The 27783-nt window shown below is 43.7% G+C and overlaps 1 protein-coding gene across 1 annotated transcript; it reads left to right on the top strand.

The window, feature by feature from the left end:
* Positions 1-90: 90 nt before the first annotated feature.
* On the top strand, positions 91-27783 carry Hdac3 (histone deacetylase 3). Its single transcript, XM_042263802.2, has 15 exons — positions 91-236; positions 332-414; positions 2711-2853; positions 9079-9160; positions 9289-9345; positions 9448-9503; positions 9871-10004; positions 11189-11269; positions 11636-11709; positions 11871-11935; positions 22426-22515; positions 22630-22688; positions 22954-23033; positions 23306-23463; positions 27067-27783. The coding sequence occupies exons 1-15, from the start codon at positions 182-184 to the stop codon at positions 27134-27136; spliced, it is 1287 nt and encodes a 428-aa protein (XP_042119736.1). The 5' UTR covers positions 91-181; the 3' UTR covers positions 27137-27783.

Genomic DNA, 27783 nt, shown 5'->3' with positions numbered 1-27783 from the left:
CATAAGGGGCGGGGCACCCGTGAGGGGCGTGGCCTGACGTGTCTTGGGAGGCGGGGCCGAGGTCTCCTTTCCGCAGAGGTAGGCTGCGTGCTTGCGCAGCACGCACGGCGGGGGTGGGGCTGGCGGCCGGCGGCGGCGGGCGGGCGGGCGGCTGAGGCTCGGGGCCTGGTCCCCCAGCACCATGGCCAAGACCGTGGCGTATTTCTACGACCCCGACGTGGGCAACTTCCACTACGGTAGGGCACAGGGTTGTGCGGGAGGAGAGGTTTCGTGGGAAGGGCTGCAACTCTCGGGGTGGGAACTGACCAACTCTTTCTTTCCCTACCCCCAGGAGCTGGGCACCCGATGAAGCCCCATCGCCTGGCATTGACTCATAGCCTGGTCCTGCATTATGGTCTCTATAAGAAGATGATCGTGAGTCCTGCCGCTTCTCTGGGGGTTTGGGCCTGGGAGCGAGCTGCGGCCTTAGGCTAGGTGGGCTGGACATAGGTGCAACCTACCCCAGGCGGGGGGCAGGATAGAAGGCACCGGCGACATTCCCTGTGTGCCTGGCAGTGGTGGTGGTGGTACTGAGTGGCGGTGTCCCCCCCCCCCCCCCCCGGCGTAACGGGAGATACATTTTTGACCTTAGGTGGGACACCCTTTTAACTTGAGGGCAAACCAGCCCGTGGCTGGGGGGACACTTTGAAGACAGGTTTATTCCTTCACCTCATTTTATTTTATTTACGTGTTAGTGGGTCGAACCCAGGGTTTCACACATGTTGAATGTTTTGCCACTGAAATACACGTCTAGCCCCTCTGCCTTGTAGAGTGGATAGTGGGGCAGGACTGAGGATGAGGGTTGGGAGTATATTTTCTAGTGAGATTTTCCCATAATTCCTGCTCCTTCTCCTCTGTCCATTTACCCGAAAGGAGCTAGGATAACTCTTGGAGACAGCTCTGCACTTCTTTGTGGTGTATATGTGTAGAGAATATGGTTGTTTTTTTTTTTTTGACAGGGTTTCTCTGTAGCCCTGGCTGTCCTGGAACTCACTCTGTAGACTAGGCTGGTCTTGAACTCAGAGATCCTCCTGCCTCTGACTCTGAGTGCTGGGATTAAAGGTGTGCACCACCACCTTCTGGCAGGAATTTACTTTTTAATATAGAATTATTATGAATAATAAAATAATATTATTACTATATGGTTCTGCTCAACTCTCCGTCTGCCATGTTATGCAGGTACTGTTTCTCCCCAGCTTGGAATTTCTAGCTGTGAAATGGGAAACTAGCAAGCCCGGCCCTTATGTACCATGAAGATATTCAACATGTAATCAGAGTGTGTGGGCACAGGCAGTGGTTTGGGTATAGAAAAGACGGAGGTGGTATTAGTGTGAGTCTATGAATCCCCTAAAATTGTCTGTGAGTCCTTTTTCTAGGAGAGAAAAAAGTGTTTTCTGTGCAATTTTCAAACCATTGTTTGAACCGCCACCTCTACCCCCACCAAGGATAATCAGTCTTTGGTTTAGGACTTTGGATTTCAGCTAGATTGTCATATATCTCAGATTTGATCCCGTGGTGAAAAACCCAGAGAAGAGAACAGAATCCAGGTTTAAGAGAGGAGATAAGTATAGAGGGAACCAGGAAAGCTAGGAACAGGCAGGTGGGCCAGGAGAAGTGGGCTGAGAGGATAGGGAGACTGGGCTGAGGAGGGATGAGATGGAGTGGTCTTCAAGGGTCTTGAGAAAAGCAGCTTGCCTAGCTAATAGCATCTCATCCTCAGTCCTAGAGTCGGCGCAGAGTAACAAGGAACGGGGGTAGGAAGATTGTTTTATGTGTTTGGGACAGCCTCCAGGGCTGGGTTCAGTGTGATGGGCTCAGCCCGGGACTGGCACAGCACGGCCTGGATTTGGTACCAGGTTTTGCATCTACACTAGGCCTCCCCCTGACCTCCCCCCCCCCCAATTGTGAAAACAAGACTATGTGTCAAAGGAGCACTGAAAGGGGCCTTCATTCTTGGCCAAGAATATAAGTGGGAGACAAACCTCTCACCTCTTAGGAATCAAGAGGTTATCATAGGGGTTGGAGTGATGGTTCAGAGGGCTCAGGTGCCAGCTTCCAAGCCTGATGACCTGAGCCTGAACCCTGAAACCCACATGGTGAAAGGAGAGAATTGACATCTAAGTTATCCCTGACTTCACTGTGGCATGTATACCCACCTATCCCACCCCATCCATACACACACACACACACAAATTTTAATTAAAATATAATATTATTAAATTATAAAATATTAAAATATAATTTTAATTAAAATAATTTATAGATATAGAGTAAAAATGAAGTGAGAAATAGACATAAAAAGGGATTATATATTCATATACATATATATATATGTGTGTGTGTGTGTGTGTGTGTGGTGTGTATGGTGGAAAATTTCTGGGAATTCAGGCACTCTCTTCCTTTTTTGCTTTCCAGTTGTTTCCATGGCAATTGTCACCTGCCATGGCATTGGGAGTCTCATTCCGTGTTTACGAGGAGTGATAATTGAGTGAGGTCTTGTCTAGTTAGTTGGTCTCTCATGGGCTGGTCCTGTTTTGGCTAGTCCACCTGGGAGGAATTCCTGCCCTGTAGGTATCCTGCCCTCAAAGATAAGATTAAGGCCGTATAGAAATTCCCCTAGTACTCAGGCGGTGCTCAGATAACAACTTCAGCTTCTGTCTTCCATCCCCAGGTCTTCAAGCCCTATCAGGCCTCCCAGCACGACATGTGCCGCTTCCACTCGGAGGACTACATCGACTTCCTGCAGAGAGTGAGCCCCACCAATATGCAGGGTTTCACCAAGAGCCTAAACGCCTTCAACGTGGGTGATGACTGGTGAGGGAAGCACGGGATTTTGTTGTCCGGCACTGTGAGGCAGGGCTCTTCAGTGCGGGCTTATGTACGGCAGCAGTGGAAGGTGTCTACTAGTCAATGAACTATCCTTCCCTCATTTGATGGTTCAGTCAATATTACCAGTCAGCTGAGCGGTGGTGGCGCACACCTTTTAATCCCAGCACTCAGGAGGCTTGGAAGCAGGCGGATCTCTGTGAGTTTGAGGCCAGCCTGGTCTACAGAGTGAGTTCCAGGACAGGCTCCAAAGCTACACAGAGAAACCCTGTCTTAAAAAACCAAAAGCAAACAAAATACCTACTAGACATTTGCTCTGTCTAGGCCAGGCCCTGTGCTGAGTATGAAGGATACAGTGCCGAAGAAAAATGACCAAATTTTAAAATTGTACCTTTGCTAAGTAAGTCTTGTGGAGAAATACATGACTGACTTTGTAAGGGTGTATATGTGGCAGAATTACCTAGCTTTAGGGCAGGGCTGGTCTTAGATGAAATACTAGAGATTGAGTTGAGGTCTGAAAGATGACTGGAGGGTGACGGGAGAGATGTGGTGGGTCGGAGGGACAACATGTGCCATGAGGCTGTGGTAGGGCGGAGTACGGCTTCTCTGGGGAGTAGCAGAGGGGCAGCTGAGAACCTGAAGAGAAGAGTGGTCTGAGTGGAGGCCCAGGAGATGAGTGGGCCTTTCTAAAGTAGGAAGCCTGAGATGGCTCACATACGTAATCTGGGCACTTAGGAGGCAGAGGCAAGAGAGCTGCTAGTTGAGGGCCAGCCTATGCTATGAAATGAGATCCTGTTTTTGTTTTGTTTGTTTTTAAAAGTAAACAGTTATATTGTAAATCAATGATTTTATTCCTGTAATAGATGAAGGTCAGTAAAACCAGGGAATGACAGGACTAGTTTTTAATTTAAAAATAATTTTTTTTTTTTTTTAATGACACTAGGGATTGAATCCAGTCCTTTGTGCTGTTACTCAGGCTTTCTGTTGATAAGCTACATCCCTAATTAGATCAGGTTAACACTGAGCTTGTATTGTAGACAGGAGACTCAGGGTTGGGACTCTAGAGAATGGGCAACTCTGGGGTACCTTAATAAAAGATAATAACATAGCAGCTACTGAGTACTCAATCCTGTTTGTTTTGTTTTCTTATTCATTTATTTACCTGTGAGACAGGGTGGTCTAGAACTCACTCTGTAGACCAGGCTGGCTTCAAACTCACAGAGATCCAACTGCCTCTCCTGTTCTTTGATTAAAGGCATACGCCACCATACTGGATACTGTTTAAATTTTTCATTAAAACTTTTAACATTCTTGAAAGTAGACTAGAATAGTGAATCTGTGTATATTCTTTACCCAGCTTCCACACTTAGAAGTCAATGACTACTCTTTCTTCTTTTTCCCCTCATTAATTAGTAAATTAGACAGGCCTCATTATTTAGTAAATGCTGGCCTTGAACTTGAAATCCTGCTTTAGCCTCCAAGTGCTGGGGTTCCAGCATGTTCTTCCGTACCCGGGCAGTCTTAATTCACTTGTATCCCTCATGTTACATGATTTTAAAGCAGATCCCAGATGCCACATACTTTTATCCGTAAATATTTTTTAAAAATATCAATATAACACCAATATAATAAAATTTAACAGTAATTTTTTAAAAGTAATTCTTTAATGAAATATGCAGTCAGTATTTAAATGTCTCTCTTTCTTTGTGTGTGTGTGAGAGAGATGCATTTTATTTAAATCAGGATCCAAACAAGAGCTGCACATTCATTTGGTCTCTTGACACTTAATCTGTGTCTTTCCCGTCTCCACTTTGAATTTATTTCTTGAAGAAACAAGGTTGTTGGTCCTCTATGTTGTTTCCTATAAACCTGTTGTTTAATAAGTCCCTACCTGATTTATGCATCTCCTGAGGGCTGCAAATAACATTTGATTAATTCTCACGGCAACACTGGACTGTGATAGCCCTTTGCCTGGTGTTGCATCTAAGTAAAGGGAGGTATGGGGAAATTTGGAAGTTTAACTTGAATGACCTAACTGATGAATGGATGTGTTAGGACTCTGATCCAGAGCCCAGATTTTTTGTTTGTTTTGGGGCAAGGTCTTGCCTCATGGCCCCAGGTTGGCCTTGAACTTGTGATCCTGAAAGCCCTCTAAAACAGAATCTGCTACAGGCTCCTGAGTGTTAGAATAAATCTTACTCCACCACGTCTGACTCAGACCCCAGGTTTGCAAGCCAATTTCCTAATCTGTTTCACTGAAAGAGCCGAATGGCAAGTAGTTGGGGCTGCAGGATGAAGGCGAGTTCCTTAGATTGCCCTGAGCACCTTTCCCCCTGATTCGCACACCTCACTCCCACAGCATAGGAATGCTCGGAGCTCTCCATTCAGTCTTTTCAAAGCCTTCTCAGCCTTCACTCACCACTTCCATGTGGTTCTCCACTTACCCTTTCTTTTCTTTGAAAAATCCTTTTAAAATTTTACTATGTGTGTATATATGTATATGTGTGTGTATGTCATGTGTGGGTCCCTGTGGAGGCCAGAAGAGGTCTTTGTATCCCAGAGGTGGAGTTACAGGTCTCCTGATGTGGGTGCTGGCAGCTGAACTCAGATCTAGAAGAGTAACCACTTAACAGCCTTAACTGCTGAGTCATCAGACTTCCCCCACTTTCTTCCCTTCTTCCTCTTGTTTTTGTTTGTTTTGTTTTTCCAAACAGGATCTTCTTATGTAACCCAGGCTATCATTGAACTGGTGGTCTCCCCACCTCAGCCTGTCAGTGCTGGGATTCTGGGTGTGTGGCTTGACTTCCCATGAACCTTTCCCTGACAGCATTGGTCCGCACTTCTGTCCTGGACACAGTGTGCTGCTCCTTTGGTGTTCATTTCTTTCTTCCTTTTTAAATCGTTTCTGCTGCTTCTTCTGAGTTCACGTCCCAGGTCTGAGACTGCAGAGTCAGCTCTTAAGCTGAAATGTTCTGGGGAAGTCAGGGAATGCTCCCTCTGGGCATTTGTGATCTGTCAGTTGTCCCTCCAACATAAACCGTGTTTATCTGTGTTCTGTGTTTCAGAGAATCAGGGTTGTTTTTTCCCCCCACTTTTTCTCCCTTCTGTTTTAAAATTAATTTCAAGTTGCTTCTTGACATAATGGCTAAGCCTGTCATACCAGCTGAGAAGGCTGGGGCAGGAGGCTTGCCATAGATCTGAGGCTAACCTGGTCTACATAGTAAGTTCTAGATCCGTCTGGGTTAAAGTGAGATTCCGTTTCAAAGAACAAAAACTGTAATTTTAAAATAAGTAATGTAATATTCACAGCTAAATTATATTTTGGGAAAGAAGCAATTCCATCCATAAATCTCTCTTCCCACTTTATCCTTTACCTGTTTCTTCAGATGTTTATCGTTTTTTGTTTGTTTGTTTTTTTGAGACAGGGTTTCTCAGTGTAGCCCTGGATATCCTAGAATTAGCTCTATAGACCAGGCTGGCCTCGAACTCAGATTATTCTGCCTCTGCTTTCCATGTGCTGGGATTAAAGGCTTACGTCACCATACCCAGCTCTGCTGTTTATCTCTATATTTCAAAATAATAAAGTGACTTTACCATTGCTACTCCTACTAACCTGTAATATTTAGATAACACCTACTATATGCTAGGTACTATTTTAAATGCTTTGCAGCCATTTTCTTAATATCAACAGCCCCTCATCAAGCAGGGCTTACTATAGGCTCCTTTGTACAGATAAGGGTATCAGGGTATAGACGGTTAAACAGCGTGTCCACCCAGCCTCACCATCATCAACTACATAGGTGAATGTGGGTTGTCAGCCTTCTGAATCTGGCTTACAACCATACTTCTCTACTGTATTATCTCTTATTGCTGTTTCTTCTATCAATTTTAGGTGTTGTCTAATAAGCCATAGGTGTGGGGTATGAGCAATTCATTTTCTCATACTATCCCACTGTTCCTCTTTCTCCCAGTTCACAATGCAGTAATATCACAGTTTATATCACTGATGTGTTTATTTCCTTGGAAATTTATTTTTTCATTGATTTACTTATTTTTGGAGGGGTAGTACATGTGTGTAGGTCAGAGGACAGCCTGTGGAAGTAGATCTCTGTATGGGTTCCACAGACTCTATCCAGGTCATCAGACTTGGTGGCAAGTGCCCTCCCCTTCCTCCCCCATCTGCTAGACCATCTTGATGCTTCCTTATTTGTATGTTTGTGTATTTATTTGTTTAGAGACAGGGCCTCTGGAGCCTAGGTTGTATGGCCAAAGATGACCTGAACTCCTGGCCTCCTTTGTCTACTTCAGAATGCTATGATTATAGGGTGAGCCACTACATCTAGCCTCAGCTTTTTTTTTTTTTTTTTTTTTTTTTTGAGACAGGGTCTGATTGTGTAGCCTTGCCTGGCCTAGAACTCCCTCTATAGACAGTCTAACCACAAGCTCACAGAGATTGTCTGGCCTCTGGTCCTGAATTCTGGAATTAAGTATGTCTACACCACACCCAGGCTTCACATTTTAAAATTTATCAGTGTTCTGTGCTTACATTATTATTATTATTATTTTGATTTTTTGAGACAGAGTTTCTCTCTGTGTAGCCATGGCTGTCCTGGAACTTGCCCTGTTGACCAGGCTGGCCTTGAACTCATAGAGTTTCTCCTGCCTCTGCCTCTTAAGTGCTGGGACTAAAGGCGTGTGCCACCACCACCCAGCTATGCTTACATTGTTATAACTAAGGTGCCAAATAGTACTACTGTTATTTAATCTATTTTTCTGTATAACTTTTTGTTTTTCCCAGAATTGATAATTACATTTTTTTTTTTTCAGTTTGCTTAGTTTTCTACTTATCAAACACAAATTTATGAGCATGTATGCATCTGTGTGAGTGAATGCCGTGCCATGTGTGAGGGTTCTCCTGAAGGCTGGAAGATCTTTTGGAACTGGTGTTACATGTGGTTCCTACCTCCCCCCTCCTCCCCCACCTCCCTGTGTGTGAGTGTGTGTGTATTCATGTATATGGAGGTGTGTATATGTGGAGGCCAGAGGGCAGCATTGGGCGTCACTTCTCAAGTGCTATCCACCTTGTTTATGTTTTTGATGTTGTTTTGTCTCTATGTAGCTCTGGCTGTTCTGGGACTCACTCTGTAGGCTGGCCTTGAATTTACAGAGATCTGCCTGCTTCTGCCTCCAGAGTGCTGAGATTAAAGGCATGCACCACCACACCTGGCCACCTTGATTTTTTTTTTTTTCAAGGTTTCTCTGTGTAACAGCCCTGGCTGTGCTAGAACTCACTCCGTACACTAGGCTGGCCTCAGACTCACAGAGATCCCCTTGCCTCTGCCTCCTGAGCATTGGGATTAAAGGCGTGCACCACCACCACCCAGCTGCTACCTGGATGTTTTAAACAAGGTCTCTCACTGGTCTTGAACTAGATAGTCTAGGCTGACTAGCCAGTAACCCCCTTAGATCTGCCTCCCCAGAGCTGGGATTAGAAGCATAAGCCCCCAAACTTGACCCTTTACATGGGTTCCTAAGTTCTAATCAGGTCCTCCTGCTTGTAACACAAGCACTTTAACTGGCCAAGCTGTCTTCCCAGCTCTGAGGTGTCGTGTTTCTGAGAGTTGATAGAGTACATCAGGCTACTGGATATTTCCTTCACTCTACAAATGTGGTCAATCCCTTCTCTCCACCTCAGCTCCAAGCAACTATTGATCTGATCTCTATCTTTGTATTTGTCGTTTCTAGAATGTTACGTAAGTGTAGATATACAGTTTGTAGGTGACTTGTGCCTTATTGTGCTAACAGTGAGCTAAAGGCCTTCAGTTAGTTGTCTCATTGTTAGTGTTTCACACAAATGGGAATGCACTTTTTTTTTAACATGTGTAACCATAAGGAATATCATTGCACGTTATGTCAAAGTGTGGTGCACATACACATCCTCTGATGAACCAACCTCTTACAGCTCAGTTTATTCACGTTTTCTTGTATACCCAAGAACCTAGAAGCTGTTGGCTTTGCTTCCCAGGGAGGGTACAAACTCCCTGGCAGTTGAGCATTCTTATGATTTGGTCTAAGGTCTTTGTGGAATAAGTCTGAAGATGACTCAGGTGTGGAGGAGGAGAGGGGAGCTGGTAGCTGGTGGTAACTGGAGTTTGGGTGGGGAAGGAGGTGGACAGCGGCAAGAGGGGTGTAACTGGACTCTCTTCCCTGCAGCCCAGTGTTTCCCGGGCTCTTCGAGTTCTGCTCCCGTTACACAGGCGCATCTCTGCAAGGAGCAACGCAGCTGAACAACAAGGTGATGTAGCCCCTAGTCCTGGTCCCATTGCCGGTGGGTCTCCAGACTCAGGACCACATGCAGCCTTGACACGGAACCCAGCTTCAGTGGTGGGCAGGAAGAAGACTGAATGGGCATTTGTCTTTCAGATCTGTGATATTGCCATCAACTGGGCTGGTGGTCTACACCATGCCAAGAAGTTTGAGGTAAGGCTGCAGTGGGGAGGACTGGCTACCACTGTAGGTGGTCAGAATGACAGTGTTGGGGGAGAAGAATTGTTCCTCTGCTTATGAAACCATCTCCCCCAGGCCTCCGGCTTCTGCTACGTCAATGACATTGTAATTGGTATCCTGGAGCTGCTCAAGTAAGTACTCCCGGGGGAGAAGGGGAGGCTGTAGAGACTGGGATGAGTCCCCCAGGCCTTGGCCCCAGCCCTGGCCTCCTGCCCCACCGGCTTCTCTCAAGTCAGTGATGCTTTTCTCAAGTGGCTTCTTCCTCGTACCACAGTGTGTTCCCTGCTGCCCACTCGCATTTCAGCCTCCTCTGCGCATCCTTTTTCCTCCCCGTCTCTAGACTTCAGGATGAAGGCCAGGGCTGCCTGGAGGAAACGTGGTGGGATGAGGTTTCAAGTGACTTGGCCAGAGCAGACCCTAACTAATTCCAGAGCTTGTGTTGGGGAGAAGATGGGGTATTCACCTCTTCCCCAGACCACAGCTTTGTCCTCACACCAGGTACCACCCTCGGGTGCTCTACATTGATATCGACATCCACCATGGTGATGGGGTTCAGGAAGCCTTCTACCTCACTGACCGGGTCATGACTGTGTCGTTCCACAAGTACGGAAATTACTTCTTTCCTGGCACAGGTAGGGAATGGCATCACTGTGGTTTGTGTGTGTGTGTTGTTTTGAGACGGGGGTCTTGCTCTGTAGCCCAGGCTAGGCTTGAACTCAGAATCCAATATAATCAGCATCCTGAATGATGGTATTACAGGCACGTACCACTGCACCTGGCCATCCTTCAGCTCGTTGCCATGACCGGCTCCTTAGCCTTCTGTATTATGTCCTTTCCTCAGAGAAGCCTTATGAAAGAAAGCATTTCACTGGGGGCTGCCTTACAGTTTCGGAGGTGTAGTCCATTGTCATCATGGTGGGGAGCAGGGCAGCATGCAGGCAGGCTCTGCAGCAGTAGTTGAGAGCTACATCCTGATCCCTAGGCAGAGACACTCTGGGCTTGGCTTGGACTTTTGGAACCTCAAAGCCCACCCAAGGTGATACTTTCTCAAACAAGGCTGCACTTCCCAATCCCTCTCTGGCAGTGCCACTCCCTGATGACTAAGCATTCAGATATGCCTGTGGGGGTCACTGTTATTCAAACCACCACATTCTCCTTCCTTATGTACCCCAAAAGTATGACCTTGGTGCAATTTCATTAAGCCTACTCATTGCTGTATCCGTTAAGCCTCATAAACATCTTAGCACACAGTAGTTCCTCAGAAATATTTGTTGAAATGAGTGTGATGGCATATGCCTGTTTTCCCAGTAGGCAGGCTCAGGAGGCTAAGGTGGGAGGGTTGCCTGAAGTTTGAGGCCAGTCTGGTATACATAGCTAGACTCCATCTCAGAGGAAAAAATATATATATATAGAGAGAGAGAGAAAGAAGGAAAGATCAGGGACTGGAGAGATGACTCAGCTGTGAAGAGCATTTACTGGGTCCTTGCAGAGGACCCAGGTTCTGTTCCCAGCACTCACATGGCAGCTCACAACTGTCTGTAACTCCCAGTTCCAGAAGATCTGATGCCCTCTTCTGACCTCCATGGACACCAGGCATGAACCAGGCAGGAAGGCACAGATCTGTAATCCCAGCAATCAGCAGATGAAGGCAGGGGAAGTGAGAGTTCAAAGCTAGCCTGAGCAATGTAGCAAGCAGGTTCCTGGCCAGCCTGAGTTATATAGCTGTGCCCCTGTATTGGAGCCTTAGAGGGCACAGAAGGAACAGCTGTGTGATGGAAACTTACCGTGCATGGCTGCTCTACCCACTTTTCTATAGGTGACATGTATGAAGTTGGAGCAGAGAGTGGCCGCTACTATTGTCTCAATGTGCCCTTACGGGACGGCATTGATGACCAGAGTAAGTACTGATGACCTCCCATGCTCACTTTCCCCTTCTTTCTCTTTCAATTAACCCTCTTCTGCCTGGTATTGCCTATTGCTGGGCCAAGGGTGAATGACCTTCGGAGGGACCGTGAACCCCTGGAATTTGTATGCAATATATTATGTATGTGTGTGTTTCACTTACTTATTTATTTCTCTGGGAAGAAGGTTGTCAGTCACTCACAGCAGTTTGTGGCACCCTCCCGAAGTTCAGAACCAGTGGCTGGTTCTGTGGGTTGCCCCTTTCCTGGGCTACATGCTCTCTCAACCCCCTTTTTCCTTTTGTTCCCTGTCTCCCCATCCCCTTGGGGTGCCAGGTTGCCCACCTTTGGCCCTCTCCCAGGTTACAAGCACCTTTTCCAGCCGGTCATCAGCCAGGTGGTGGACTTCTACCAACCTACGTGCATCGTGCTCCAGGTAATGCTGTTCGCCACGCCTCCCCAAGAGGGCTTTCCTGGGCTTGAGGAAGGAGATGGGGGAAGCATAAGTTCCCCAAAGTGGTGAGGGAGGACAGTAGAGGACACTGGTTTTCTGATCATTCATGTTACCGTAGCCATCTGGGTTTTTCTTTCTTGCAGTGTGGAGCTGACTCCCTCGGCTGTGATCGATTGGGCTGTTTCAATCTCAGCATACGAGGACATGGGTGAGAACTGCCTTCCTTCTTGTTCTTGTTGTTCTTATTTAAAGTTGTATTTTATCATCATCATCATCATCATCATCATTATCATCGTGAGTGTGTGTGTGTGTGTGTGTGTGTGTGTGTGCGCATGTGCGCGCGTGTGTGCGCATCCTTGCCATACGTAAATACACATACTACAAACAAAACAACAAAAATCCAATGAAGGAAAAATAACAAGACAGGGTAACAACTTTTTAATTATACTTATTTTTTTTAAGATCTTACTGTGTGGCACAGGCTGATTTTGAACTTGTGATCCTCCTATCTTAGTGTCCCAAATTCTGGGATTACAAGCTCGGGTCACCACACCTGGCTTGGGAATTTTTACTATGGACAGCGTGCTTTGGGAGGGGTTTTCTGAGAAGTTGAAATGGGACCTGAGACCTGGAGACTAAGAAGGAGTGAGCCATAAAAGGAGAACAGAGAATCCTGCCCCAAGCAACGAGAAGGGCCAGCGGAAAGCCCTAAGACCGGAAAAAGCTGCTGTCATGTTGGGGAGGAAGTAAAGCCAGTGAGGTCAGAACGCAGTGAGGTGCTGAAAGCTGGCCAGGTTGAGATTGTGCAGAGCTATTAGACCATGGATGACAGAAAACTGTTGAAGGATTTTAAACAGGGCAGTGACATGGGTCAGTGAGTTTGAAGTGATTGTTCTCTGCTAAATGAAGAAAGGTTTGGGGCAGGAGTTGGGGCACAGGATGGGTAGTGGGAAGCCAGTTAGGAAGCCATTAACATTGTTTGGGTGGGGATGTGGTGATAGAGAGAAGTAAGGGGTTTGAAGATGTACACTGAAGATTAGGACAGTCTGGCTGGGACACTGAGGAGAGCAGATGAATAGCAGGTCAGGTGCCAGGGAGAATATTAAGCAGGGCAGAGTGAGGGTGTGTGTAGATGTAACCAACCGTCTTATTAAATAAGAAACACAGAAACAATGTAAAAGAGAAAGCCGAGAGGTCAGAGCTCAGAGCTAAAATCTCACCCTTCCTCCTGCTGTCCCAGCTTCGCGAAAAGAGACCTACCTCCTGTCGGTTCGTATTTTTAAAGTATGTTGTTCTGCCTTCTCATTGGTTGTAAACCCAAACACATGACTGCCTCGTCACTGTCTGAATGTACAGCCCCCTAGGTCTTAAAGGCATATGTCTCCAATGCTGGCTGTATCCCTGAACACACAGAGATCTTATGGGATTAAAGGCGTGTGCCACCACCGCCACACTCTTGCTATGGCTCTAATAGCTCTGACCCTGAACACACAGATATCTATGGGATTAAAGGCGTGTGCCACCACCGCCACACTCTTGCTATGGCTCTAATAGCTCTGACCCCCAGACAACTTTATTTATTAACATACAATCAAATTAATATTTCAGTACAAATCAAAATAATATTTCAATACAATTAGATTACCACCACATTTCCCCTTTTCTATTTTAATAAAAAGAAAAAAAGCAAAAGGTTATGACTAACAAAAGAAAAACTATATACAAAAGTACAATAACTATATACAATATATACAAGTAATAAATACCTAAACAGGTATTTGACGAATCAGAGAAAATAATTCCATTATCTATCCTATTTTGATAATTCCAAGATGTATCTAATGTACTTTCTATCCTAATTAATTTTCAACTATAACTAACTAATCTTCAACCATAACTAACTAATCTTCAACTCCCTCAGAGACCCAAGAAGGGAATAATATTAGCTAACAAAAATAAAAACAGGAAGTGCATGCAAGCAACTTCCAAAAAAATTTTGTGAGTTGACAGAAACAGCCAGCTGCCTGGGCAGTCACCTGAGGTTTCTCCGCAGTGTTGGGGCATCATCTTCAGCCTATAGGCTTAGTGTATCTGACAGACTCATTTGTGAAGTAGGATGTACACAAGGTCAACAGTTCAACCTCACATTGGGTGAGAGCAGTCCACGTACCAGAAACACCTGAATTCCACTAGTGTCCTGTCATGATTCAGGATTTTAAATTCTGGAAATTGTTGACAGTTTTTTAATTCAGCTGTCCATTCTTCTTGGCTGTGTATATATGGCTTCATCTCAGCATCCCCTTCTTCTCCACATCCCTCTATTAAATGCCAGTCTACTTTTGAGAGGCATGAGCTTTCAGCTGCTGTTCCATTGAACAACAGAATCCATCGGCCCTCTGCCTGTTAAGCTGCCTTCGAAGAAAAGGGCACTGTACCTTTTCCGGATGCGAAGGCCACTTCAGGGATGGGGCCATATTGTCCTGGCCTCAGAAGATGCCTTTTGATAAAGCCATAACCACACTTGTTTTGGCAAGAATCAGTAGTCCCTTGTTTCGTGATCTGTCTGTCCATTTTGTCCTGTTGATTCGAGGATACTTTGTTGTCCAGTGGCTAACTTTTGCCAGAATGAAAGTTGACTCCATATGCAGTTTCTTCAATGCCCATATTTTCTCTAAAGTAGATTGGTACTGCCAGGAGCCGACATGTCTCAAAAAAGAAAAATTTTCTAAGTTATTAAAACATTTTAAATGCCATATTCTGTAGATCTCTGAAGGGTTTGAAGATGACCTGTCTAAAACATCTCTGCTCAATTTTTAAAACATATCTAATATGACTACAAGTTCTATGATAATGTCTAACTACTAGCTTTCATTTCTTTATATCCTGATAGTTGATAATAATAACATTCAAGGATCAGAAATTTGCATTACATTGTTAAATGGATGGAATAAATACAATTAGAAATATACATATAGCATTTTCTAACAATATCAGTTTCAAATTTGTGTACAATATAAAACAATTCAATCCAATGTAAAGTATTTAAAACTAGTAATTGTCTTTCTCTTTTCTTTCTTTTTTTTTTTTTTCCTTCTTTCTTTCTTTCTTTCTTTTTTTTTTTTTTTTTTTTTTAAACAAGAACCTTAAATCTAATCTCCTTTGCTTAGCCTTTTTCCTAACCCTTGACAATAACTTGTAACCAACCCCCCTAAATACTGAAAATTATCCCAGACCCAAAACCCATTAAAAAGACCAAAAAACCACCCGCCCCACACCACCTCTTTGGGAATGTGGGCGTCGTATTCTTAAAATTGCTTCCTGCTGGGTATGGGCGAAGTTTTCTTTATCCTGAAAGAAAAATTTTAGGTTAATTGTCAAATTCTAGGAGAGGTAACTATATCCTTCATTATCCAGTCTGTGTATAATGCCAAAGTTTAGGGTTTATCTCAAGTCCTTATTCAAGTAGTCTTTGAGACTGAATCATCTCAGCTAGTCATCTCAAAATTGCTCTGAGCATCTTGTAGTTCATAGCTGATCTGTGGATGATGTTTGTCAGCTTAATATTATTATTGTCCACGTGGAATTGTTGTTGTTGTGGGGCCCCATCTTCTTTCTGGAGACTTCAGTTGATGTTAGGCCAGGCCGTGATTTCCTGCAGAAAACTGATAAGAGACTCGAACACAAAAACATATATATGCAGCTAGCCTTTTTTCTAGAATTAGTTAGTACTCTATGTGACCATTCATATCTTAACAAAGTTTAAAATGTATATATATATTAATATAATATATATTAATCTTGTAAATTTTGATATAAAATTTATACTTTGAGAACAGTTTAAAGAATCAGAATAGAATCAAAGAGTTGAGATTAGTAATAGAATAGTCCCTTAATTAATTTTGCTTTTGTCCTGTACCATAGCAGAAAATGGCTCTTATTCTGGCATGATACAGGGAGTTTGCATTTTCCTTTTAACAACATGCTTGATTTTAAAGAAGGAGAGAGCCATTCTCCAACTCCAAAGTCAGCTTTAAATTTTAATTGAACTGGGACTGTTAGAAGACCAATAGTGTTAAATCTTTAGAGAAAAGCAGAAACAAACATTTAGGAAGACATAAAATTTTTTTTAGATAATATATACCCATACACCGTTTCACTCTGTTTCTTGGGATAGATGATTTGTCCCTTTTCTTCAGTTGTCTCATTTGTCCAGTGTTCTTCAGATTCCTTAACCTTCATTCTCCTAAAAGACAAAAACAAAAACCTTTCCCCAAGACTAATTTTGGGGATGTTTCCTTTTGACAAGTTATTATCAGATTAAATGAAAAGGCATGTGTTATTGATACAAGTTAGTTTAAATTGGATGTTCATGCTGGTTGATGAACTATCACCTCCTCTAATTAAGAGGTCTCTCTTGTTCAAATCGAACCTTTATCAATTTTGATGGTACCCACAGCTTATCTTCTCCTGTAGAAATAAAAGCAAAACCACGTCCCCAATGTAATACATACCCTGGTTTCCATTCTGAGGTCAGCACATCCTTAAAGTATATAGGCTGATTTAATTCTGTAGTTTTTTCTATTATCCAATGTCTCTCTGCAGCTGTTGTTCCTTTCTCATTGGCATTCAGAAAATTCAAAGTTAGAAGAGCATTATGCAGTCTATTTCTGGGGGTTTTTGTTACCCATTTCTGTTTATTTAGCATATCCTTTAGAGTTCTGTTTGATCTTTCTATAACTGCTTGACCTGTAGGATTATGTGGTATGCCTGTAATATGCTTTATATTGTAATAAGCAAAAAACTGTTTCATTTTAACAGAGACATATGATGGAGCATTGTCAGTTTTGATTTGTGCAGGTATACCCATGATGGCCATAACTTCTAGCAAATGAGTGATTACAGAATCAGCTTTTTCAGAACTCAAAGCAGTTGCCCATTGAAATCCTGAATAAGTATCGATAGTGTGGTGTACATATTTCAATTTTCCAAATTCTGCAAAGTGAAACACGTCCATCTGCCAGATTTCATTTCTCTGAGTACCCTTTGGGTTACATCCTGCTGGTAATGGCGTCTGATTGTAGAAGGAACAAGTAGGACATTTCTTTATTATTTCTTTGGCTTGTTGCCAGGTTATGGAAAAATCCTTTTTTAAACCTTTACTATTAACGTGATGTTTTTTATGAAATTCTGAGGCCTCCAGCACATTTCCTATCAATAATTTATCAATCTCTTCATTGCCTTGTGCTAGAGGGCCTGGCAGACCAGTATGGGATCGAATGTGAGTTATATATAAAGGATGATTCCTTTTCCTGATTGTATCTTGTAATTGAATAAATAGTGAAGTTAATTCTGAAGCATCAGGGATAAATTCTGCAGTCTCAATATGTAACACCACTCTTTCAGCATACTGAGAGTCAGTTACTATGTTGAGAGGTTCTGAAAAATCCATTAATACCAACAGAATAGCATACAATTCTGATTTTTGCACTGAATTATACGGACTTTGAACCACTTTACTTAAATTTTCTGATTTGTAACCTGCCTTTCCTTCTTTGTTGGCATCTGTATAAAATGTACGAACTCCAGATATGGGTTTTTGCCGTACAATTCGAGGCAAGATCCATTCAGCTCTCTTTATAAGATCAATTCTATTGCTTTTGGGATATTTGCTGTTAATTTCTCCCAAAAAATTACTGCAAGCTCTTTGCCAAGGTTCACTTTCTGTCCATAATTTTTCAATGTCCTCCTTAGTTAATGGTACGACAATTTCTGCTGGGTCTATGCCTGCTAATTGACGAAGTCTCATTTTTCCTTTGTAAATCAAGTCAGAGATTTTTTCCACATAAGTTTTTAATTTTTTATTTGGTTTATTTGGTAAAAATATCCATTCCAATATAATATCTTCCCTCTGCATTAATATTCCAGTAGGAGAACGCCTAGAAGGTAAGATAACCAAAATGCAATCCAGCTTTGGATCAATACGATTCACGTGTCCTTCATGCACTTTCTTTTCTACCAAGGCTAATTCTTTCTCAGCTTCAGGTGATAATTCTCTTGGACTATTTAAGTCCTTGTCACCTTCTAAGGTTTTGAACAAATTAGTCAGTTCATCATTTTTTACCCCAACAATAGTTCGTAGATGAGAAATATCTCCAAATAATCTTTGAAAGTCATTAAGAGTCTGTAGTCTATCTCTCCGAATTTGCACCTTTTGGGGTCTAATTTTTTGTAGCTCTATTTTATATCCTAAATAATTAATAGAATCTCCTCTTTGTATCTTTTCAGGAGCAATTTGTAATCCCCAGCGAGGCAAAATTTTCTTTACTTCTTCAAACATTATTTCTAAAGTATCTGCATTTGAGTCAGCTAGTAAAATATCGTCCATATAATGATAAATTATAGATTTAGGAAATTTTTTACGTATCACTTCCAATGGCTGTTGTACAAAATATTGGCACAGAGTTGGGCTATTCAACATTCCCTGTGGGAGGACCCTCCATTGAAATCTTTTAACTGGTTGAGAATTATTATAAGTAGGCACTGTAAAAGCAAATCTTTCTCTGTCTTTTTCTTGTAAGGGTATTGAAAAGAAACAGTCTTTTAAATCAATAACTATGAGAGGCCATCCTTTTGGTAACAGAGTAGGCAAAGGCATCCCAGATTGTAGAGAACCCATTGGCTGAATTACTTTGTTAATTGCCCTAAGGTCTGTTACCATTCTCCATTTACCAGATTTCTTTTTAATAACAAATACAGGAGAATTCCAAGGGCTGGTTGATTCTTCAATATGCTGAGCATTTAACTGTTCTTCTACCAGCTCTTCTAAAGCCTGGAGTTTCTCTGTTGTTAAAGGCCATTGCTGGACCCATACAGGCTTGTCTGTTAACCATTTTAAAGGTAGAGCTGTTGGTGTCTTTGGAAGATCATCAGTTATTGTGCCCTGTTCTTGTATAATATGGATGGCTGGTGACCACTCATTAGAACAATATCTTCTAATATTTCTCTCAGTAACATGTGCTAGTTTATGATTTGTTTCTGAGATTGGAGGGATGTTAATCTGAGTATTCCATTGTTGCAACAAGTCTCGACCCCACAGGTTCATAGTTATGTTAGCCACATATGGTTTTAATTTTCCTCTCTGTCCTTCTGGACCTATACATTCGAGCCATCTTGCACTCTGTTTCACCTGAGATAATGTCCCAATTCCTAACAGTTGAACGTTTACCTCCTGAAGAGGCCAAGTTGGATGCCAAAATTCTGGTGCAATTATGGTAACGTCCGCACCTGTGTCTACCAGACCAGACAACAAAACACCATTTATTTTTATCGTTAATTTTGGTCTTTGTTCATTAATAGAAGTTTGCCAAAAAATTTTCTTTATGTTTTCTCCTGAATTTTCTATTCTCTCTGTTTCATCATTCTGACCAGCATGATTTATTCCAATAGGCATTTGGTTATTTAATCGCTCTCCAGAGCAGGCATTTCCTCTATGGCTGCCGGAAAGGTTTGAACTGGATTTGCACTGGGGGCCTGCCTGAGGCCCCTCTGGGAGTTTCCCGAAGACTGAGGCAAAGGATTACCCTGTCTGTCCTTTGTTGATCTACATTCGTTGGTCCAGTGTTTTCCCTTACCACACCTTCTGCATACTCCAGAAGGAAGGGGCATTCTGTTGCCATTGTTCCTTGAAGAAACATTGTTTCTGGAAATGACCTGTCTACAGTCCCTTTTCAAATGTCCTTGCTTTCCACATCCAAAACATCTAACACTCCTCAAACCTTTTGAAATTACTTCTCCTACCCATGTATCATCATGCTCATCAGCTTCAACATTAATTGTTTCTCTAATCCAATCTTCCATAGGTGCAGATCTTGCCCTTAATGGCCTGATTATTCTTTTGCATGCTGCATTCGAATTCTCAAAGGCCAAAGATTCAATTATTGCCTTACCAGCTTCTGAATCCGAGACCGTTCTCTTTACTGCTGAAGCCAGTCTTTGTAAAAAATCTGTAAAAGACTCTTTTGGGCCTTGCTTCACCTTTGTAAATGACTCAGATTTTTTTCCTGGTTCCTCAACTTTGTCCCATGCATTCAAGGCTGCCGTTCGACATAAAATTAGGGTTTGGACATCATATAAACATTGTGCTTGTGCTGAAGCATATTGGCCTTCGCCCATAAGCTGATCCTGGCAAACTTGTACTCCTTTATCCCTCCACTGTTTTTCTATGTTTTTAGCCTCCTCCTTAAACCAAGTCAGAAATTGAAGTCTCTGGCTGGGTTCCAGAACACCTTGTGCGAGGTCCCGCCAGTCCTGTGGTACTATCCTATTATATGTTGACCAAGTGTTTAACATTTGCTTTACATATGGGGAATGCATGCCATAAGATACTATTGCCTCCTTAAACCTTTTTAAATCCAACATTTCAATTGGAGCCCAAGTATTTTGTGTAGCTATTTGATCAGGCATCTGCTGTACTGTTACAGGATAAATTAAGGGTGACTGTGTGAAAACAGGCTTTCTTTCTGCAACCTTATGATCCCGACTTGAAACAACTTCACTGTTAATTTCTTCTGTCTGAATTTTTACAGGTTTAACAAGTTCTTCTAACGCTGTTATCCTGGCACTTAAATGGACTATCTTTTTAAATATTAAAATGTGGATTATTATAGTGATGAGGTGCATAATTCCACCAATACTAATATTATATAGTTGTTCCATTGCCAGACTGCCTAAAATTTCGAACAAAAACCAATTTTCTTCCAATGCACACATAAAACCCATTTGTTTTTTAATGTGGAAAAAAAATTCTCTTTTAGATAGTTTCCTTTAAAATATCTGATATATTATGACTTACCAAATCTGCGTAGAACAGTAGAAATCCGAGGGGATTTTCAAAGCAGCCACCTAGTGTCCCAGGTGTAAATCCAGAGAGAGAGAGAGAGAGAGAGAGAGAGAGAGAGAGAGAGAGAGAGAGAGAGAGAGAGAGAAGAGAGAACGCACAAGAAAGCGTAGCCGGCTAAAGCTTAAATGCAGCCACGTGTTCCCTCTTGTGCCGAGTCAAGGCTTGGGTCTGGCTTCCTTAAGCTCCGACCACGTGCGTTGGCTTTACAGGCAGGGCAGGTCTGAGTTGTTTGTAGCACCGGCTTTAGGCAAGCTGCTCACAGACCTAGGCCCGGGCTAGAAGTTGCTACCCGGACTAGGACGCCAGCAGCTCGGACTAACAAGCCGATCGCCGCCGGCCGCCGTGTGCCGCCGCTGCCGCCGCCGCCGCGGGCCGCCTGCCGCCCTTGCGGGAAAGCGGACCTGCCGCCAAGCCAAGCAGTTTTTAATGGATTCTTGTCACGTTGGGCGCCAGATGTAGATGTAACCAACCGTCTTATTAAATAAGAAACACAGAAACAATGTAAAAGAGAAAGCCGAGAGGTCAGAGCTCAGAGCTAAAATCTCACCCTTCCTCCTGCTGTCCCAGCTTCGCGAAAAGAGACCTACCTCCTGTCGGTTCGTATTTTTAAAGTATGTTGTTCTGCCTTCTCATTGGTTGTAAACCCAAACACATGACTGCCTCGTCACTGTCTGAATGTATAGCCCCCTAGGTCTTAAAGGCATATGTCTCCAATGCTGGCTGTATCCCTGAACACACAGAGATCTTATGGGATTAAAGGCGTGTGCCACCACCGCCACACTCTTGCTATGGCTCTAATAGCTCTGACCCTGAACACACAGATATCTATGGGATTAAAGGCGTGTGCCACCACCGCCACACTCTTGCTATGGCTCTAATAGCTCTGACCCCCAGACAACTTTATTTATTAACATACAATCAAATTAATATTTCAGTACAAATCAAAATAATATTTCAATACAATTAGATTACCACCACAGGTGTGCTTTATTTTAAAATAATTATCGAGACACAAAATATTAAGGTATGCTAATGTTTTTAAAGAATTTTTTTTACTCATTCATTTGTGTGTGTGCGCGCGCATGCATGTGAGTGTTTTTGTATGAGCGCCAGAAGTGGGTATTGTATCTCCTGGAGCTAGAGTTACAGGTGATTGTGAGCTGTCCAGTGTACATGGTGGGAACTGAAACTCTGGTTCTCAGGAAGAGCAGTAACACCCTTAACTGCTGCGTCACCTCTCCAGCCCTTAGAGTACACTAGTCCTGAACATACAGCTCAGAGGCGGGAGGGCGTCGGGTGGGGACAGGGTGAGTAGCACACTCAGTAAAAGTGCTTGTTACACAAGCATGAAGACTTGGGTTTGATCCCCAGAACCCATGTCAGGATGCCAGGCCCAGTGGCATGCAGTTATGATCCATAATCCTAGCCCTGGTGAGGTAGAGACAAGAAGATTCATAGAGCTTGGTGGCCAGCCAGTTTAGCCTACTTGGGAAGGCCAAAAAAACCCACGTGGATAGTACCTTTAAAACAACACTTCTGTCTTCTGCCTCCTCTGTACATGTGCACCCACATAACACATCCCCAGTATACACATGTAGGCATCAGCACACATGCACTGACACACACCTGAAGACTCACACACACATCTACACCAGCAATCACACCCAAAGAATGCCACACTGTAAATTCTACCCAGAACGACACAGAGAACATTGATTTGCCAGTCTCTTTGCCCAACATTTAATCCTGGGGTCACATGTCTTGGATTCACCAATCAGTCCTCTGATTGCTTCTAACAGGGAATGTGTTGAATATGTCAAGAGCTTCAATATCCCTCTCCTAGTGCTGGGTGGTGGTGGCTACACTGTCCGAAACGTTGCCAGGTGCTGGTGAGTACTCTGTTCTCTTTCTCTTTTGTGGTTTGCTATGGACTCCCTGAAATTGGAGGGATGGTCCTTGTAGCCCACATGGTCAGCCTAACTCCCCCTGCTTGCTGGTTTCAGGACTTATGAAACATCTCTGCTGGTAGAAGAGGCCATTAGTGAAGAACTTCCCTATAGTGGTAAGGTCCACCTCATGATGCCTCCACAAGGGCACCATTCTCACCAGTCCCCAGAATGACCTTGTTTGAAGGCAGATGGGAAATGGTGCGTTCTAGGAGCTCTGCAGATTAAACCCCTGGGCTCAGAGCAGAGCAAATAACTTAATACATGGGGACCAGGATGGGAAAGGAGATGGGAATGTCCTAAGTAAGATGGGACTTACCTTTTTGTATCTCAGCCATACTAATGGTTCATCCCCTCTCCCAATCCCTTCTTATCTCTAAGAATACTTCGAGTACTTTGCCCCAGACTTCACGCTCCATCCAGACGTCAGCACCCGCATCGAGAATCAGAACTCACGACAGGTTAGCAGCTTGGAGACGCTGGACATGGCGATGAAGAGGACTCAGGAGAGGTCCGGGAGGTGGGAAGTAGGAGAAAGCGAGAGAAGGAAGTTCTGGCTGTCGCTGTCTCTCTTACCATCTCAGGGCAGCCCAGGATAAAGACAAGACAGGTGTCAACTGTCTGAACTCGAAATACTACTTAAAGCCAGGACGGTCAGGGTAGAAGGCAGAGAGAAGGGTGTGTTTTCTGGGGATCACCCAGGAGCTGCTGGCTTTTCTTTCCTCTCAACTAGTATCTGGACCAGATCCGCCAGACAATCTTTGAGAACTTGAAGATGCTGAACCATGCACCGAGTGTCCAGATTCATGATGTCCCTGCAGACCTCCTGACATATGACAGGACCGATGAGGCTGACGCAGAAGAGAGAGGGCCCGAGGAGAACTACAGCAGGTCTGGGGCAGGGCCTTGAGAGCAGGGGTTTGCTAACTCAGGTTTGCAGAGGAGACTTCCGAGTGGAAAAGTCAACGGAAGACGCTCTTTCATCAGGCCCGGCTTTTCTCCTCTAAAGGAGAAAGCTGCAAGTTTTCTACCTTTTGACACTTCTAATAACACAACAGCATATTTATTGAAAATGGTATAAACAGCATCAAAATATGTTCTTTTTCACACAGTCCCAGAATCATTCCATGAAAGTAACCACTCTTCATGGTTTGACTTAAGTCTTTTTGGACAGATCATTTTCCATAGATTATAAGAATACCTCTACATGCACATGCACACGTGCAGAAGTTTATTTACGTAGTTACTTTTTTTTCTTTGATGCTTTATCTATTTATTTATTTATTTATTTATTTTTATTGTCGCCGTTGTTGTTTTTCTTTGTGCAGACCAGTCTGGCCTCGAAATCAGAGATCCTCCTGCCTCTGCCTCTTTTGTACTGGGTTTAAAGGCATGAGCCACCATGCCTGGTTCTTTCTTGGTGTTTTTGAGATTGGGTTTCACTATCATAGCCCAGGCTGGCCCTGAGTTCATGATAATTCTCTGCCTCAGCTTCCTAAATGCTGGGCTAAAGGCATGTCCCACCCTACCTAGCTTGTTTATAAATTTTTTGTTAATACAAATAAGAGTATTCACTGTATGTTGCTCTGACTTGCATTTGCCTGTTTCTTTCTTTTAAAAAGATTCTTCCGTGTCAGTGTGTATAGCATCGGTATTTTCTCACCATTGTGTGGTGAGAGCATAATGTAATCAATTACCGCTCATGGATAGTTACATTATCCCTCCCCCACTCCACTACTATTAAAGTAGTAAAGAATGTGACCCCGAATCCCCTAGGTATACATCTTTGCATGCTTGTTGGAGTGGGTCAGATTCTCAGAATTGTTGGTGTTAGGGCAAAGGCCATATGTATGTAGTAAAACTTTTTATATTTGCTGTCAAATTGCCTTTTAAAAAGTCTTCAGTGGTTTATTTACATTCTTGTTTTTAAACCTTTTATTTATTTTTAGATTCATTTATTTTATTTTATGTGTATGGTGTTTCACCTGCATGTATTTATGGCACCACTGTGTGCCTGGTGCCTGCTAAGGCCAGAAGAGGGTGTCAGATCCCCTGGGACTAGAGTTAAAGGTGGTTGTGAGCTGCCATGTGGGTGCCGGGAAGAGAACTCGGGTCCCCTGCAATAGCAGGGAGGTACTTTTAACCGTGGCGCCGTCTCTCCAGCTCCCTATTTACATTCTTGCCAGCATTTTCCTCAGTCCTGAGCATTGAACCAGACATGTCACTGCCCACATTCTGTTTTGTAGGGTTCTTAGGTTTATTTGTTCAGCTGTCTTCTCCAGGTTTGAGAATTGTATTGAGTGAAGTGTGTGTGTAAATAATCTTTCTTAGATCTATGTTGAAATATTTGTAGCTAGAATGAAATAGGGAGGGAAAGATTATATATATATATATTTTGCTGTTTGTTAATTCTTGAAGAAATTTCTGGAAACTTAAGAAAATGAACAACAGAATCCAGAAGGGGGAGAGAGAGAGAGAGAGAGAGAGAGAGAGAGAGAGAGAGAGAGAGAGAGAGAGAGAGAGAACACAAAAGAGAAGGAAGGAAGGGAGAGAGAGAGAGAGAGAGAGAGAGAGAGAGAGAGAGAGAGAGAGAGAGAGAGAAAGGAAGGAAGGAAGGAAGGAAGGAAGGAAGGAAGGAAGGAAGGAAGGAAGGAAGGAAGGAAGGAAGGAAGGAAGAAAAGAAAGAGAGGGCTGGAGAGATGGCTCAGAGGTTAAGAGCACTGGCTGCTCTTCCAGAGGTCCTGAGTTCAATTCCCAGCAACCATATGGCGGCTCAGAACCATCTATAATGAGATCTGGAGCCCTCCTCTGTCATGTAGGCAGAACAATTGTATATAATAAATAAATCAATCTTTATAAACAAAAAGAGAAAGGAGAGATAGAGAGAGAGAGATGGACTTAGTAGGGGAACAGGTCTTACAGGACTGAGACCACTGAGTTGATGTTGGGCTCTGCTGCAGACGTGGATGACTTCTCAGTTCCTTCTAGAACTTGCTTCTAGGTTGTGGAATTCTGGCCTCCACTCTGTCCTCTGGACTTGGTCTTGACCACTCTGGCCCTTGGACTTCCCCAGTCTCTCTCCCCTGTGGGTAACCCCTTATTCCCTGGCTTGGGTGAGGAAGTATCGAACATCTGGCTCAGGCTCCTTCTGACCATTATCTCCTTGCATCTCGTGATCTCTAAAGCTGGGCTTCCAGAAACTGATTTCCACTGTCTTAGTTGGTTTGGCAACACCTGTTTCTGAGTTCTCCTTTTTGTCTAGGTTTGACTTTTTCTTCTATAGTCACGTGCTCACTTCTGGTTCTCATCTCTGCATTATTCAGCCTTCAGGACAGCCAGCAGGAGCTTCTTTCTGTTCTAAGCCTCGCCTCACCATCAGGCCACTGGCTGCTCTGGCTCCAGCTAACATATGACTTGCAGAGTGGCCACAACGAGTTAGCGCCTTTGCAAAGCTCTGGGCTCCACATGAAGTACTTCATGTTATCGTTCTGTTGCCATGGGACAGCCTAAGAGGTGGCTCTTATCCACTGATGACTAGAGGAGGAATCCAAGGCTCAGAAAGATGAAGGAACTTTCCTAGGGTTCTGCAGTTCATATCAGGGCTGAGACTCAGTCCTAAACATTGACTCCCCTCCTTTTGCCCGGGGCTTTCAGAGGTGATAGAGATGGGCTTAGCTTACTGAGTAGACAAGACCTTGTCTGCCTTTAGTTCCTTAGCTTCTCTTCAGTGACCTTCTAGTTCTCTCTTTCAGAGATTAGTTTTCCACAGAGAGGGAGGCCAGTGTCGAGTGCCTACTGACCCTGTATCGCTGTCACTTCCCTTGCCAGGGGAGTTCAACATCATGTCAGTCTTCCCGAAAAACTTTCCTTCTCCTTGCACTTAGAAGCAACAGCTTGAAAACATCAAGCTGCACACAGATCCCTTACCTCATCTTCTGAAACTACTTTTGTCTGCCCACATGACCCCCAATAGTCCTGGCCTCCTTGTCATTCTGGAATGGCTCAGTTTCCTTGGATCTTGTGATTTCTGGACTTGGTTTTCTTGTGGCTTGACACAACCTTCCTGAGATCATTGCCTGGCCAGCTTCTTCACAGAAGTCAGGCATTTCATTCTCAGAACAGTCTCTCCTGGCAATTGTAGGTAAAATGTCATCCTCTTGTTCACATCAGACTCAGTCATGTAGGACACTCCACCGTTTGAAGTTACTGTATTCATTCCTTTGCTTTGTTATTGCTGGTCTCATGAGGTAAACTTTGAGACATTGGTGGAAACCGTGTCTGGATGATTCTCTGCTCTTTTGCTGAGCCCTACAGCAGTACCTAGCACACAGAAGTCTCCATGTATCAGATACGTGGATTGCAGTAAGTTCCTGCCAGCAAGAGGAGAGGAACTGACTTTGGAGAAGAATAACAGAGAATTGACTCTGAGGAGGGTGCTGGGAGGAGTCTGGAACTTGAAGAGTGGGTTCCTAATCTCTTGTCCTTGCTTTGCAGGCCGGAAGCACCCAATGAATTCTATGATGGAGACCATGATAACGACAAGGAGAGTGATGTGGAGATTTAAGAGCAGCATGGATCTGTGCCCAGGAATTCCTTTTCATCTCTTGGGTGGGAAGGAGAGTATGGCTCCCCCAGTCCTGAACTGGAGACCCCCAGGGCTTTTACTAACTCTGGTAAAGGGTTTGGAAGCCACATGTGGTTCTAGAATCATCTACCCTTTTTCCTCAAACTGTCATAGCCTGATGATGGTCCCTACTGGGGATGAGACGGGGACAAAGGTCTGGAGCATCATGGGTAAGGAGCCCTAGAGACTGGTCCCCAGCCCCTCCAGCCCTGTGTTTGTTCCTGCCCGCTTCCAACTCAGAGACTTTAGGGATGGCATTTTTGACAGTACTGAGTCACCTCTGACGTTGTCCTGGGTTCCTCCACAGCTGTTCTTGTTCCCACGGCAGGTGAACAGTGAGGGGGAGGAGGGCCTGGCTCTCGAACCCTGAGCTGCAGAGGGAGTGCACTGGCAGGTAGGGGAGGATGTGAAGATGGCCTGCTCTAACTGGCTTTGTGTCCATTTTACCACTGTTTGTAATCTAATAAACCAATCGGTATTTTTTTGTACCTCCTGGAAATTTTAATTCTTGTTAGCTATCTATGTATGATGGGAAAAGGAAACAGAGATGATGATGTGTATAATAAATTGTTAACGTTCATTCAGGA

The sequence above is a fragment of the Peromyscus maniculatus genome, chromosome 19, assembly GCF_049852395.1.
Source record: "Peromyscus maniculatus bairdii isolate BWxNUB_F1_BW_parent chromosome 19, HU_Pman_BW_mat_3.1, whole genome shotgun sequence".
Classification (NCBI taxonomy): domain Eukaryota; kingdom Metazoa; phylum Chordata; class Mammalia; order Rodentia; family Cricetidae; genus Peromyscus; species Peromyscus maniculatus.
This window is presented reverse-complemented; position numbering and strand designations above follow the sequence as displayed.

Excerpts from the sequence above, each read along its gene's own strand:
- Hdac3 (XM_042263802.2), top strand. The coding sequence starts at position 182 with ATGGCCAAGACCGTGGCGTATTTCTACGACCCCGACGTGGGCAACTTC. Across the intron at positions 237-331 it reads CGTGGGCAACTTCCACTACG|GAGCTGGGCACCCGATGAAG; the intron begins GTAGGGCACAGG and ends CCCTACCCCCAG. Across the intron at positions 23,034-23,305 it reads AGAATCAGAACTCACGACAG|TATCTGGACCAGATCCGCCA; the intron begins GTTAGCAGCTTG and ends CCTCTCAACTAG.